Below are 16,015 nucleotides of genomic sequence, written 5' to 3'. Positions count from 1 at the left end.
ATAGAAAGTTTATAAATCATAAATTTTCTATGTTAATCAAATCTACCAGCACGGTAGCTAATTACTAATTGGTTCAACTGACAGTTACAAAACTCCCTGGTCTACCCATCCATAATCAATATACATGTGTGTCTTTTTGTCTATGTGTTTATATTCATTTATATAATGTACAATATTAGTGTAACATTATACATAATAAACGTATAATATTATGTTGGTGATTTGTGTGATTTTTATGACTGGATCTAGGAAAAGTTCTAAAACAAAAAATCTATAATTTCACAGTAGCAGTGTATTTTTTTCTGTATTTTTGAAATTCAGTAAATATTAATCAAATTATAAAATCGACTGAAATCTTGTGTCTAATGTTAAATAATATCTCATTAACTTCAACACTGCTTTAGTGTTACTTTAACATTTTACTTTAATTTTTTTGGGGTTAAGATAAAAAAGACATAGTAATCTGATTTTAAATCTGAATTACAGATTTAATAATCTGTAAATTCAGTTTATGGATCTATAAAAAAACGGTAATCTGTCCTGCAGCAGATTTTCCAGAGAATGTCTGTTAAAAAAAGAGAAAAGTACTGTCGAATTAAAAAGATAATCTGTTAAATTATTTCCCGAAAGTACAGTAATTTACTTTCAAACAGACACATTTACTAAATTAAACGAGTGATTTTCACTCAACTATTAGTGAAAGTTTATTGCACTTACTTGAATAGTTGAACTCAATAGAGAATAAATGTTGAAAGTTAATGTTTTTTTATTGAATAGGAGGGAGATCTGTTAGTGTTTTGGTTTCATTTTGGTTTATTTATTTTTATTCAGTTGAGTTTCAGATATATTAAGCTGTTTGAGCAGTGTTTAATTTCATATTAAGAAATATTCTTTGTTTGAACTCAAATGAAATAATTTCACAATATTATACTCCGCATTACTTACACAGTATAAATATTAGTTTTAAACTTAAAAGGTTTAAGGCAGTGTAGTGAAATCACTGTTTTGTTTTGTTTTTTACAGATCATTTTAATTCAACAACATTTTCTGTTGTTAACACACATTCTCTGGAAACTCTGCTGCCAGATAATCACCAGGGTTTTTTTTTGTTTGTTTGTTTTTTTACAGTGTGCAGAACAATATGTAGGATAAAGGACTTCAAATGTCAGCCAAAGCTAAAATAACTAACATTTACAATTTTACAATACCTTAAAAAAATCAATCATCTGTGTCAATCATTTTAAACAAAATGAGGAATGAAGCATTACCTTAAATGAATGTTACTTTAGGTTTACCTCTATACACACATACAAAAACACACACAAAGACTACAGGATAGACAGTATGACAACATTTTTTGATGTCAACAAGATGCTCTTTTTTTTTTTGTACAGCCAGTTTACCTTTATCAGTCGATCTCAACCTCATTGTTCACAAATATCTGAAGCCCCACCACACTCACAATAAATATTTTAGAGCTTGGCATAACTAGATTATTATAATTCTTGTTTTGTCTTATTTGAAATAATTTTAAGTCATCTTGAGGCCCCCTTGAAAGGTTGCTGAGGCCCCCTAATTCATTAAGAACCACTAACCTACATTACAACTGCGTTCCCAGGTTCATATTGAAAGGATTAGCAAAAAAAACAAAAAAACGGAATAATTAGATAAATCATTAAGTAGTTCTTTTTGTAGATTTAGGTATCTATTTTGACCAAAATCAGGTGCCAAATTCAGATTAGATCAACACTTTGTATTAAATTACATAATAAATTACATGAATGAATAAGTCTGATCTGAAGTTAATAACACTTTATCAATAACTAATTTAGATTACTTAATTAATTTCATGGTGCTTTGTATATTATGCGTGCTAAAATCTCTTATCTCACATTTTATCTGCTAAGACTAGTAATGTGAGGCATGAGGGTAATAGGATTAAAAAGAAATATTGCACCTTTCTCAGGTTGCTAATTTGAATATGTAAGAAAAGGGGAGGGGATACTATAAAAACAGAAAGTTCAAGTGCATATAGGCCACAAACATTTGTCTTTGCGTCTGCGCTAAACGAAAGGAAATCACAAAATATTATTAATTCCTTTATCCTAACAATCATTCCAACACCAAGGAACATCTCTGGGCTTTTTCGTGGAGCATCCTAAGAGGTAAGACCTTGTGCAGAGTTTTAATAGGCGATCATTTACTGTTTCTGCCTTCATTTTGACACAATTTTGTGTAAAAATTTATTTTATTTTCCCTCCATCACCACAGAGGTTGTGCTGCTTCTATAACAAAAGGTGATTGTGCAGTCCAACAGACTTGTCTTCAAAATGTCAGAACCAGGTACTGACGTTTATTCTTTTGAAATAATAATGGTAACACTTTACAAAAAGGTCTCATTTGTTAACATTAACTGCATTAAGTAACGTGAACTAACAAGGATCACTATGGTTTTAACTTTTATTAACCTTTCTTAATGTAGGGCTAAGTTAATAAAAATGTTCACGTTTATGTTAGTTCACATTATGTTAACAGATACAACTTTTGATCTTAAAAATGCATTAGACTAAGACTAATAAATGCTAAAGAAGTATTGTTCATTGTTAGTTTATGTTAACTAATGTGATTAACTAATGTTAACAAATAAAACCTTGTTTTAAAGTGTTACCATAATAATAATAATAATAGTAATAATGTCTTTATTTAGTTAGCAGTCACAGTTTTACTGTGCCATGTGATTTGTCTTGAAGTGAACTGTCTTCTTTGAATTACATTTTTTCAGTCTAAACAACTGATGGCAGGAATGAAATGCACATTAACAAGTTTTGGCACATTCTATGGAATACAACGTCCTTGTGTGTTTGTGTCTTGTCTGTCATCCGTGAGTGGCTTCAACATTCTTTTTTCTCTGCTGTATATGTCACCTTCTAACTTCTAAGTTCAACATCCTAAAACTAGGCCATATGACAGCTTTGTTTGATGAACAGACCAAAGTGGTTATTCACTGAACATCTTACCACCCACTGTAGCTCGCCTCAAATCCCGTTCTCACTCAGATTCAGTTTTGGTGTGTAAAGATGGATGTCTGTGATCTGAAACTCAGAAGATGTCTTGTCATCCTAAACTAGGTTGTCCACCCCAAAATGACCATCCAAATCCCATGCCTCAGCCTGAAGGTCCTGCAACGGCTCCTCCTGCAGAGCTCCAGTCAGTGAACCAACCAGCTCCAGTTCAGCTGGTCATGAATCTAACTGATCTAAGCAATCCAGCACTTCACCAGGTTCAGCCATATACAGGTAAACATAGAATAAATGTATAACTGAGTGTTATTATTGTCTCAAACTTGGCTCTCCAGTCTAAAACAGTCTTCCAAATCTCTTGCCTGAAGGTCCTGCACCGGCTCCTGAACCTGCAGGGATCCAGCTAGTGAACCAACCAGCTTCAGGTCAGCCGGTCATAAATCCAGCACCTCACCATGGTCAGCCATATGCAGGTAAACATAGAATAAATGTATATCTGAGTGTTACATTGTTTTAGTTGAACATTTGCACATCTCAAAGGCTCCACCTTCCATATACAATAAAAGTTAATATTTTCAAATTTACTCTTGTCATCGTAAACTAGGTTGTCCACCCCAAAATGACCATCCAAATCCCATGCCTCAGCCTGAAGGTCCTGCACCAGCTCCTCCTGCAGAGCTTCAGCCAGTGAACCAACTAGCTCCAGTTCAGCTGGTCATGAATCTAACTGATCTAAGCAATCCAGCACCTCACCAGGTTCAGCCATATGCAGGTAAACAGAATAAATGTATATCTGAGTGTTACATTGAGATGTGCAAATGTTCAACTAAAACAAAGGCTCCACTTTCCATATAAAAGTTAATATTTTCAAATTTACTTTGTTGTCTCTTTATTGTCTGTTCATTCAATGATCCAGAACACAGAAGCACATCAATACAAATAGTGGCACACACATTTTTTTTTATTATTGTCTCAAACTTGGCTCTCCAGTCTAAAACAGTCTTCCAAATCTCTTGCCTGAAGGTCCTGCACCGGCTCCTCCTGCAGAGCTCCAGCCAGTGAACCAACCAGCTCCAGTTCAGCTGGTCATTAATCTAACTGATCTAAGCAATCCAGCACTTCACCAGGTTCAGCCATATACAGGTAAACATAGAATAAATGTATATCTGAGTGTTATTATTGTCTCAAACTTTGCTCTACAGTCTAAAACAGTCTTCCAAATCTCTTGCCTGAAGGTCCTGCACCGGCTCCTGAACCTGCAGGGATCCAGCTAGTGAAGCAACCAGCTCCAGGTCAGCCGGTCATAAATCCAGCATCTCACCATGGTCAGCCATATGCAGGTAAACATAGAATAAATCTATATCTGAGTGTTATTATTGTCTCAAACTTGGTTCTCCAGCTCAAAACAATCTTCCAAATCTCTTGCCTGAAGGTCCTGCACCGGCTCCTCCTGCAGAGCTCCAGCCAGTGAACCAACCAGCTCCAGGTCAGCTGGTCATTAATCTAACTGATCTAAGCAATCCAGCACTTCACCAGGTTCAGCCATATACAGGTAAACATAGAATAAATGTATAACTGAGTGTTATTATTGTCTCAAACTTGGCTCTCCAGTCTCAAACAGTCTTCCAAATCTCTTGCCTGAAGGTCCTGCACCGGCTCCTCCTGCAGAGCTCCAGCCAGTGAACCAACCAGCTCCAGTTCAGCTGGTCATTAATCTAACTGATCTAAGCAATCCAGCACTTCACCAGGTTCAGCCATATACAGGTAAACATAGAATAAATGTATTACTGAGTGTTATTATTGGCTCTCCAGTCTAAAACAGTCTTCCAAATCTCTTGCCTGAAGGTCCTGCACCGGCTCCTCCTGCAGAGCTCCAGCCAGTGAACCAACCAGCTCCAGTTCAGCTGGTCATTAATCCGCCTGGTCCAAGCAATCCAGCTCCTAACCAGATTCAACCATATGCTGGTAAACAGAATAAATGTCTATAGGCGTGTGATGTAATATTTAGATGTTCAAATGTTATTTATTTTAAAGCCATAAGGAAATTGTGTGTGGAATGGATGTATTTAATGATCATTAATGCTGTAAAGATAATGTAAGGCTAATGATGATGTATCTCTATCCTCCTATAGCACCTGCAGTTCCACCGCTGGCTATACCTTTTGGAGTCCCACCCGGTCTCGAGTACCTCATTCAGGTGGGCCTCTCTCTCTCGTTCTATCAATACATTTGTCTTAAAGTGTGATGTCTGGCTACTACCTGTTTTGTTTCGTTTTTTGTGCATTTCAGATAGACCAGATCCTTATCCACCAAAAAGTATCGTTTATAGAAAGTGAGTCTTCTCCAAGCCATGTTCATGTTTCTTGTTTAATCATAGAGCACTGCCAATGTTTAAAAGCATTTTTGTCCTCACCTTGATCATTTCTGATAGATTGCATACTTTTACCTGTGCCATATTTAAAGGGATAATTCACCCAAAAATGTTGTCATCATTTACTCACCCTCATCTTGTTCCAAACCTGTATGAGTTTCTTTCTTATGCTGAACTCAAGAAAATATATTTTAAAGAATATGGGTAACCAGACAATTGACGACAGCCATTGACTTCCAAAGTATTTTTTTTTTTCCTACTATGGAAGTCAATGGATGCCGTCGACTGTGTGGTTACCCATATTCTTTAAAATGTCTTCTTTTGTGTTCAACAGAAGAAAGAAGCTCATACAGGTTTGGAATAACTTGAGGGTGTGTAAGTAATGACAAAATTGAAATTTTTGAGTGAACTATCCCTTTAATCTGATAAACTTTGATCATACTTTTCTACAGTGTTAACCGGCTTTGAGACCAACAACCAGTATGAGATCAAGAACAGCATCGGTCAGGAGATCTACCATGCCAAAGAAGAAAGTGACTGCTTCACACGCAATTTCTTCGGTTCAGCACGCAGTTTTCAAATGCACATTAAAAACAACGTGGGCCAAGAGGTCATACGGATGAACAGACCAATGCGCTGCTTCCTGCAAGAGGTATACTTTATCAGTTTCTTCAAGGGTTAGCCTATGCAACATCTAATTAAAATGTCTTAATAGAGATATTGAAAGGAGCTCCAACATAACAGGCTTTAGACCACAACAACAAATCGACGAGGATGCCATTGGCATCAAAAGTGACATTAAGCAGAATCAGTGAAACTTTTTTTTTGTGTGACAATTTACAGAATCGCTTAATAAAGATGTTTGTATAGTTGAGTTTTTAACAAGAGTTACTGCTTTGTGAAGGAATGTTTTAGTACATAAACTACAACGAGAGATGTAAAGTCTCACAAACCTATGCATCACAATTCCCGGTTCATTTGAAAAAATGGTTCAACTGAAATGACTGTGAATTCGGTATCGGCTTTAAGTGATTCCATGACAGTCAAATTTCAAGTTTCAAACCAATTCTATTATGTAACTACCTGTAACTAGGTGCCTCAAATAATTGTATGTGTCTACTTATTGCACACATTTCACATACTTTCCTTTCTTATTTATTACTTGATGTGAATTTTCCACCCTCAGATTGAGGTACAGGCTCCCCTTGGAGTTACCATAGGCTATGTTAAACAGGAGTGGTCCTGGTTTTTACCAAAATTCTCCATCCTGGGCCCCAACAATGAGGTACTACTGGAAATCCATGGGCCCTTTCTTCCTATCAAATGCTGTGGTGACATAAACTTTGAGGTAACCTTTATTTCAGGCAATGCTATACTGCTAGAATAAAAAAAAATATAGACTCAAACATGTTAAGGTGTTTTGTATTTTGCGTACCAATGCATGTTTTGCACAACTAAGAAGGTCTGTCTTTAGGTAAAAGACATGAATGGTGGGAAGTCAATTGGTCGAATCATAAAACAACGAAGTGGTTTCTTAAAGAAATGCTTCACTGATGCCACCAACTTTTGTATCCAGTTCCCCCTGGACATGGATGTTAAAATGAAGACTGTATTATTGGGTGCTTGCTTCCTTATTGTGAGTATTACCTTTAAGTCACAGATTTCAGTGATTCACTGGACATCTAGCTGTATATGAAGACTTCAGATGCAAAAGCCTCTAAGTGCTCTCTGAAATTTACTTCTAAAATGAGCATTTTTATCAAGCTCGTATATTTAAGGCGAGACACTACAGGTGAATAGGGTAATTTTTTTAACTAGCAGATATCACTATGAAACTTTCCCAGTTGATTACCTACATTAAGATGAGAAAAAAATTGTAATTTAATGTTTAAATATGCAAATTAGGCATTATCTAATTAAATATGCGCTAATTTGCAAATCTGAAAATTTTGCAAATCAAGTATTCAAAATACTTTTTTCATTGTGTTCACATATTAGATGGGGGAAAAAATACAGAGGGATTTATGGATATCTACTTTTGTTATACTGTAAATCAGAATAGCCTATTGTCAATAGCCTTACAAATTATTTTCGCCATGTTTTTTGGAATAAAATGTTATATAAATCAGTCTAGGAATAATATATTCACAAATCCCTCTGTAAATGTCTTCATAATATAACTAGGTACAAGACTGGAAAGTTTGGTATAGGTGCTACTGATTTCGGACTTGAAGTAGCTGAGAGAAAAGTAATTTTGAGAAAACGGGCTTTAAAGATTTAGCATCAGCCAATGAGATTGCGCATTTAGAGTTGAATCCCCCCTTTTACTTTCACGATTGGTTGCTGATAAAAAGGAAATTACCATATTTGGATCCGACAGCATGAGAGAGAGAGAAAGAGCTTTTAACGGTGTATGTGATGACAGGGTGCAGTCTGTCAGATCGCGATCTGCGATGAATTTATGAGAAATCTACAGACGCAAACAGACAAAGTGTAGTAAAATAAAGACCTAAATGTGTATTTCGGACTTTTTTCACCACAAGTCTGAAAGAAGACATGTTATTGAAGAAAAATATCCCAAAATCTCAAAATTGACCAGTGAAAAAAAAACTATGTTTCCCTTTCGAGAGGTTCCTCCTATTGCGTAAGTAGCTTACGCTATGGGAAAACTCCTTTTCTCGAGAAATATTGAAGTCTTTATGTAAAACACATTGCAGCTGCACAGCATACAGCAATGAGCGAGGCAGCTCGGTCATTGGCTGTGCCGCGGCAACTGCACGAACCTATGACGGGGCGACTCTGAACCCGCTTCCAATGAGCGTGCTTCGCGCCCGCGCGCGTCAAAGCCCGCCAAGATGGGCGTGGCCAAGGGCTATATATTGGGCGCCCCGTCGTCTGAGTTCTTTAGATTTAATCTCCTTCAGCAAAGACCTTCTCTTCGCTGGATCCTCCGGATTTTTGGAGTCTTTTCACCACCGCCGTCGACAAGCCTACAGCAGGACTGCTTCGAGGTCGCCTTCTGCTAAGCCATCCGGCGCGCATCACCTATATCCTTTCAAAGCTACTAGTGTTGGCCCCCGCGACACTTTTTCTAAAAGAGCAAATTAACTGGGCGTTGTTTCAAATGCCTTCCTGCGCCTCGTGTCGAGGCCCTCTTCAGGACGGGGATCGTCACATCATTTGCACCCGCTGCCTGGGACCGGACCACGCAGAGCCTGCCCTTACTCGAGGCGGATGCCCCGAGTGTGACGCCCTGGGCCTCACCGAGCTGCGCGCTCGCTTCACCGCTTTCGCCGCGAAAGAGCCCACCTCCACCGTGCTACCATCCCCTCTGGTCGAGCCGCGCAAGAAGAACCGCCGCTCACAGAGGCCGCCAGAGCACGCGGTTTGCAGTGACGTCACGCCGGGCCAATCCCCGCATGCTTCACCACCACCCGAAGACTCCCCGCCGCCAGTCCAGTTCACACAGGCGGACCAGCACCCCTCCAGCAGAGCGATGGGTCTCGTCTCGTTTGGCACGTCAGGGGATGACGACGAAAAGGATGACAGCCTTTCCTTTGATGCTGCATCCGACGACTGGCCGGGCTCGTCCTTCGACCCCGCGCCATCGACGTTAGCGGGCACGAGCGCGGGCTCCAGCATGGACTCGGAGATCGTCCGCATCCTGTCTAAGGCCGTGGAAGAACTCGGGCTCGATTGGTCTTCCCCGGAAGAACCCGCCCGCAGCCGACTGGACGAGTGGTTCCTGCAGGGGCGCCGGCAGGCTCCTCGGCAAAGGCCCTCCCCTTTCTTCCCGGAAGTTCACGACGAACTCACGAAGTCGTGGAAAGCCCCGCACTCCGCTCGCCTGAAGCCTTCTTTCTCTTCGTCGCTCTCCTCTGTGGACGGCGCGAAAGAAAGAGGCTACGAGGGGACTCCGCCCCTCAAGGAGGCTGTGGCCAATCACCTGTGTCCACCCTCCACCGCTGGATGGAAAGCCAAAGCTTCTCATCCCTCGAAGCCTTGACGATCTACCTCAGCTCTCGCCGGTCACGCATACGCCGCCGCCGGCGCTTCACTCCATGGCTGTCCTCCAAGTGTTTCAAGCTAAACTTCTCCGCACCATGGGCGAGTCTGGACCTGATCCTTAGGCATTCAAGGATCTGCGCAGCGCCACCGACATAGCACTGCGAGCCACAAAAGCCACCGCCCAATCCATCGGCCGTGCTACGGCTAACCTGACTGTCCTTGAGCGCCATCTGTGGCTGACGCTAACAGAGATGAAGGATGCAGATAAGGCGTCGTTCCTCGACGTGCCTATCTCCCAAAGCGGCCTGTTCGGACCAGCGGTGAAGGAGTTCACTGAGAGCTTCACCGAAGCCCTTAAGGATTCGCAGGCTATGCGACACTTCCTGCCCAAGCGATCTAGCTCATCACAGAGCCGCCAAAAGCCGCCTCAGCAGCAGCGAGTCAAGACGGCGCCTCCCGTCTCTCAGCCCAGACCTGAAACTGACTTCCGACGACGCTCGCGCTCTACCAACAGGAAGCAACCGCCCGAGCGACGGGGACCTCGGCCCAAGATTGTGCTGAACCTAGAGCCTCGTAAGTCTTCCTAGCTACAGGGAGAAAAAGAGAGAGCGCGTGTCTCGCAAATGCCGGACCGCTCTCTCCAAAACTTTTAAAACATTACCCAGTCCCCTTACAGGCGGCTGGAAATGTCTGTACAGCAGCCAATGGGCCAGCCGCACAGCTCGCTCACCTGCAAACAAACGCCGTTTTTACGGCGACACACAGAAATCACATAAAGAGCCATTTTCTGTCTGTGTCATTAAAGGGTCACGTGTCCACACTAAAGTGCGCATTCCCACATATCAAAACTGTCAAAGCAGTGCCAAATGCTTCCCCAGCTCAGGCTGGACGCCCCATAAATGTAGATTGTGTGCCAACTGTCATGTATGCACCACTACACATAAGCACTGTTCCCACAGTTATAAACACTTCCCCAGTAAAAGCGGGAAATTCTATATGAGTAGCGCGTGTGCCCGCTGTTATGCACGCACCCCAACTCACAAACACTGTTTATATGGCCAAAAACCTCCCGCCACGAGCGGGAAGTTTTATGAAAGTGGCGCGCGTGCCTACCACAGTCTATGCACCCCCACCCATAAGCACTGTCCATACAGTCTTAAACATTTCCCCAACTCCCCAAGCTTGGGAAAATATCCCCGGCATGCCGAAATGGGTTTTGAACATAATAAAACATGGTTACTCGCTTCAATTCGCTCACGGACCGCCCCGCTTCACAGCGGTGGTCGAGACAAAAGTGAGAAAAGATGTTTCTCATGTTCTACGCACCGAGGTGCTCAAACTGATAGAGAAGGGCGCTATAGAAACAGTCCCTCCCTCTATGAGCGAGGCAGGTTTTTACAGTCGCTATTTTCTCGTCCCGAAGAAGGATGGTGGTGCATGCATGGCCCCTCAACGGGTTCCCGGGAACCTCCCCAGTGGAGTGTTGAGAACCATCACTGAGGCGCGAGCACCCTCTACGAGGCGCTTATATGCCCAGAAATGGAAGGTGTTCAGTGACTGGTGTAAATCCAGGAACCTGAACCCTGAGACATGCGAGGTACCGAGTGTGCTCGTTTTCTTACAAGAGCTGTTGGAGGCAGGCCGCACCCCCTCCACGCTCAAAGTATATGTGGCTGCCATAGTGGCATCACACGACCCTGTGGAAGGACGTACACTAGGTAAAAACTACCTAGTTGTTCGTTTCCTGAGGGGCGCCAGGAGGATGAATCCCCCACGCCCCCCCTCAGTGCCGATCTGGGACCTGGCAACGGTCCTGGACGCACTCAAAAGTGCCCCGTTCGAACCCCTCCGAACTGTGCACCTTAACCTGTTAACTGTCACCCCCCTTTTTTTGAATTGACATGAAAATGCACATTTCGAACATAAATGGTTGTAATTCAAGAATGCTTTGGAATATAGACGTACGATTGGTCTTGTTTTAAAGAAGACATTTGGCAGATTTATGTAGAAGTGAAATAAATTAAGAAAGTGAAACAGAAAAAAAGTTATAGAAGTTTGAGTTTATGGAAATGTACAATGTAAAAAAAAATTATTATTCATATTTTATATAAAATATATATTTTCAAAACCTGGGCTACTCTAAAACTGCAGAAAAATCAAAGCCAAAAATCTGAACAAGTTGTGTTTCAAATTTTAGGTTGATATCTCAAAAAATTAGCTTTCAGTAAGATTTTGTTTGGGCGCAGTACCAAACATTTTCACTAGGTCACAACCAGACTCCATTACTGCCCATATAAGGGCGCCTCCATTTCCATATGTGTTTTGAGTGATATGAACCATTATTTCCACAATTTTCATACAATTTATGAAGTAGAGATCCTATTCAGAAGTAGTATGGGAAGTTTGGCAGATTTTGATATGAATTCAACCTCTAATAAACACATACAAAGAACACGCATGTGCGTCATAGCTCGCTGCCACATCACAAATGGTGAATTTATTATTTTTTTCTTTATATTTAAACAATTTTCAGACCTTTTTTTCTAAAATAAATGAATGGATGCTATCTTTTGAACTCTTGGCATGAAAACAAACTAGGTTTCTACAATTTGTTTCATGATTTTTCATGTTCATTGCTATTTCAAAATAAAGGTCTGAACACGCCTTAGGAGTATGAAAATATTCTTGTTGCAAATTGATAAATTACGGCTCCTCTGTAATTTATTTTGAAAATCAATCACCAAATATGGAAACTAGAGATTGTAAGCTTTCAAATGATATATAGTTTGTCGATATTACTTAAGGTTTTAACTAAGATATTATTGTTTTAAAAATATAATGGCAAACGTCCCACCTGTGGGACGGTGACAGTTATTAAACAGCTCTCGCTCAAAACTGCTCTCTTGCTGGCTCTCGCCTCGGTCAAGAGAGTGGGCGACCTGCACGCGCTGTCATCAAGCACTGCCTGCCTGGAGTTTGGACCTAACGACAGCAGAGTTGTCCTCAGCCCAAAACACGGGTATATTCCTAAGGTGCTCTCTACACCCTTCAGAGCACAGGTGATATCTCTGGCCGCGCTATCGTCTCCAGCAGACGAAAGCGACGCTAATTTACTCTGCCCGGTCAGGGCGCTCAGAGTATATTTGGAACGTTCTGCCTTGTTCAGACAGACAGAGCAATTGTTCGTATGCTTTGGCGGCCGCACCAAAGGTCTCGCTGTTTCAAAGCAGAGAATATCGCGCTGGATAGTTGATGCTATAGCGCTGGCTTATGAAGCCAATGGCCTTCAGTGCCCCCTGGGCATCAGAGCTCACTCTACGAGAGGCATGGCCTCCTCGTGGGCGTGGTCGAGTGGGATACCCATTCAAGATATCTGTGCGGCAGCAGGCTGGGCCTCACCGTCAACATTTATCAGGTTTTATAACCTACATGTCCCCTCATTCCACTCCAACATACTGTCGGTCTAACTATGCATAGGCTGGAGTGTGTACATGCTGAGCATTATCTCCTCCCTTATAGGGTCCGTTTATGTCTGACTTAGAGGATTTTTCATGCATATCAGTACATAAAAATGTGCTTGTGTGTTTCCTCTGGACGCCCATTGGGCCGTCCTACATTGTCCCTTATAAAGCCCGCCTTCGGCCGGCTCGTTGGATAATTACTTTGCTTAAAAGCTCAGCCATCTGTCTCTGGCTTAATAGAGCGAAGTCAGCACGCACGGCGTTTTACATGGTGTTCCCATAGCGTAAGCTACTTACGCAATAGGAGGAACCTCTCGAAAGGGAACGACTCGGTTACTAACGTAACCTCGGTTCCCTGAGAGGAGGGAACGAGTATTGCGTAAGCTGCCGTTCTTGTGCTTGGTCAGTTCGCTTCAGACGACGGGGCGCCCAATATATAGCCCTTGGCCACGCCCATCTTGGCGGGCTCTGACGCGCGCGGGTGCGAAGCACGCTCATTGGAAGCGGGTTCAGAGTCGCCCCGTCATAGGTTCATGCAGTTGCCGCGGCACAGCCAATGACCGAGCTGCCTCGCTCATTAGAGCCCTGCACGGGCCTCAAATCTAGGCCCTAGCCCGGCCCTGCCCCGAGACGCTCAGGCCCTAGCCCGGCCCGTGTCCGACAGCTCATCAGAATGATCAGCCCGAGTCCGACCCGAGCCCGTAAAAAAAAAAAGAAAAAAAAAAAGATAAACAGCCTGACCTATGTTGCAGTCAGTAAACCAACCAGATATATTTTGTTTTCAATGGCAAAGTATTTACCGGTAGGTTTATTTTCATTTCTTTATAAAGTTAATTAAGAAAAAACAAAAAACAAAATTTATGACGACCAAGCAGCCGACAGCGAGTTAAACATGTTTGATCCATTGATTGATTTATAGCCTCTCAAATCAACACTTTACTTGGCTACAATAAAATCCATAGATATAAAACAACTTAAGCATATCACACAGACAGTTAACGTTAGTTTAAACGTTTATTGTCATTTTTGAAAAGCTGAGGCAAACTGCTCTGCTGCTCAGTCGCAACAGCGCTCGCAAACTAAATGAATTTATAATATAGGCTACAATACAGAGAATGCAATCTAAACAAATCAAATAAATTACATTAAAAACAAACATGCAGGTTATCTTACCTCAAAAATCAAGTCTTCACTACAGAACATGGCCATTTCCAATAGTTTCCAACAGACTCATGAAAATAAAGTCCAATCAAACAAAAAACAACCTCCTCCTAACATGGCTAAGAACAGTCTCAGAGCATCGTGAAGAAAAAGCACAGCATCCACAGTGGAAGGTTTTAATCCAGTCGTACTTTTTCCAGCTGCGCTGAAGTCACGCTCGCTACCATAGCGGGACACTAGAACGAGCCGGTCGCGCGAATCTCAGATCGCGCCGCCGGGAAACCTGTGTGTGTGTGTGTGTGTGTGTGTGTGTGCGTGAGCGTGAGCATGAGCAGACTGTCATGTGTCAGTCTTATGTCAGTGTGATAGGTTATAAAACGTCTTTCTATGTTTGCTTTTCAATCGTCATCTTCTCATGTTTTATTTTAATTAATGTCTAAAATAGGCTATAAAAAAGATAAGCCTAAAACAGGCCCGAGGCCCGGCCCGCGTGTGAACTATGACGTGAAAATTGGCCCGAAGCCCGGCCCTAGGAGCATAAATAAGTCGGGGCCCGTCGGGCTCGGGCTGAAATGCAGGCCTCTATCGCTCATTGCTGTAGGCCTATGCTGTGCTGCTGCAATGTGTTTTACATAAAGACTTCAATATTTCTCGAGAAAAGGAGTTTTCCCATAGCGTAAGCTACTTACGCAATACTCGTTCCCTCCTCTCAGGGAACCGAGGTTACGTTAGTAACCGAGTCGTTTTGCCTGCCATGTCTCGCCTTAAGTTCAGTAATGTCACTTTAATGACAATTAATAGGTATTGTCATTGCCATTACAGTGAATAATAACTGAACATAAACATACAAGCTTGATAAAAATGATCATTCTAGAAGAAAATTTCAGATGGCAAGTCTTCATATTGTATGCTAGAGAAGTTCATTCAAATCTGGCATTTTAAACTTTATTGGAAATTAATTGTGTTAAAATATATTGGGCCTGATTTAATAACAGTTTGCGCTAGCACAAACCCTCTTTTGGCATTAAACAGTCAGGATTTATTAAAGACGTGCAATGAAAAATTAGCGATGAAAAGGTGTGGACACAATTATTTTTATGGCTGACCTTATTGCATATTATGCACTTGTTGGAGTTTCCCTTTTAGACGCAAAATTTATGGGAGGAGAGTATTTAAATATTTAAATCTGGTAAAAGGCATGTTCTGATCCATTATGCGTTTATTAAATCTGGCCCATATTATAGTAGTGATTTTAGTTTGGACTAATCTCATTCATTATCTTTCTTTTTTCCTCCTCATAGGACATCCTGTTCTTTGACAAAGGTGGAAATTTATTTTTAAAAGTATTAAAGGGATCATGAAATGCTTTTTTTTCTAATCATTTCCTTGAGGGTCACTTGTTAGTGGGATTTGTTTGTTTGTTTGTTTTTTGCTACCATTCTCCATCCCATCCCTAGCACTCAGCCTGAAAAGCTCAGTTTGAGGGCACTCGCCCTTTAAGACTTAAATGTACGGTAAACTCCCAACTTTCTTTCTTTATTTTTTTGCATGGAAAATAATATATGCTTAATACAAATACTGTAGATATTTGCTTTAATGCATTAGAGGAGACAGCTACATAATTATTAGAGGAAAGACATAAGACAATATGATATGTAAAATTGTGTTTGTGTAACATTACAAAAGATTTAACTTCAAATGTTGTGGCTTTAAAAATATTTTACCATTCTCATCTGTGTTCAAACGTAAGCATTCTTCGAAATGTACACTACCTTTAAAAGGTTGGGGTCAGTAATTTTTTTGAAAGACATTAACAATTTTAATTCTGTAAGGATGCGTTAAAGTTACTGTATAATGTTGCAAAAGAATTATACTTTAAATAAATTCTGTTATTTTGAACTTTCTATGCTTTAAAGAATACTGGGGGAAAATGCTGCATGCTTTCCACAAAAAAATTTAAGCAGCACATCAATAATAATAAAACAAATGTTTCT

The 16,015-nt window shown here is 41.2% G+C and overlaps 1 protein-coding gene across 9 annotated transcripts; it reads left to right on the top strand.

Moving 5' to 3' along the window:
• Window positions 1–2,245: 2,245 nt before the first annotated feature.
• LOC130102661 (phospholipid scramblase 2-like) lies at window positions 2,246–15,393 on the top strand. 9 transcript variants are annotated; one of them, XM_056268638.1, is made up of 15 exons: window positions 2,246–2,343; window positions 3,129–3,296; window positions 3,389–3,493; window positions 3,709–3,792; window positions 4,044–4,163; window positions 4,256–4,360; window positions 4,453–4,572; window positions 4,665–4,784; window positions 4,866–4,985; window positions 5,153–5,217; window positions 5,310–5,352; window positions 5,844–6,043; window positions 6,578–6,739; window positions 6,866–7,027; window positions 15,323–15,393. In XM_056268638.1, the coding sequence occupies exons 1-15, from the start codon at window positions 2,331–2,333 to the stop codon at window positions 15,380–15,382; spliced, it is 1,647 nt and encodes a 548-aa protein (XP_056124613.1). In that variant the 5' UTR covers window positions 2,246–2,330; the 3' UTR covers window positions 15,383–15,393. The 9 variants fall into 9 exon arrangements, with proteins under 9 accessions (XP_056124613.1, XP_056124612.1, XP_056124611.1 ...); XM_056268637.1 differs by having other exon boundaries at window positions 3,697–3,792; XM_056268636.1 differs by having other exon boundaries at window positions 3,685–3,792.
• The last annotated feature ends 622 nt before the right edge of the window (window positions 15,394–16,015 follow it).

Source organism: Rhinichthys klamathensis, unplaced genomic scaffold, assembly GCF_029890125.1.
Source record: "Rhinichthys klamathensis goyatoka isolate OS25496 unplaced genomic scaffold, OSU_Roscu_1.1 h1tg000275l_1, whole genome shotgun sequence".
NCBI classification, from domain to species: Eukaryota; Metazoa; Chordata; class Actinopteri; order Cypriniformes; family Leuciscidae; genus Rhinichthys; species Rhinichthys klamathensis.
Note: the sequence above shows the minus strand (reverse complement) of the source record. Positions and strands in the feature narration are given on the sequence as shown.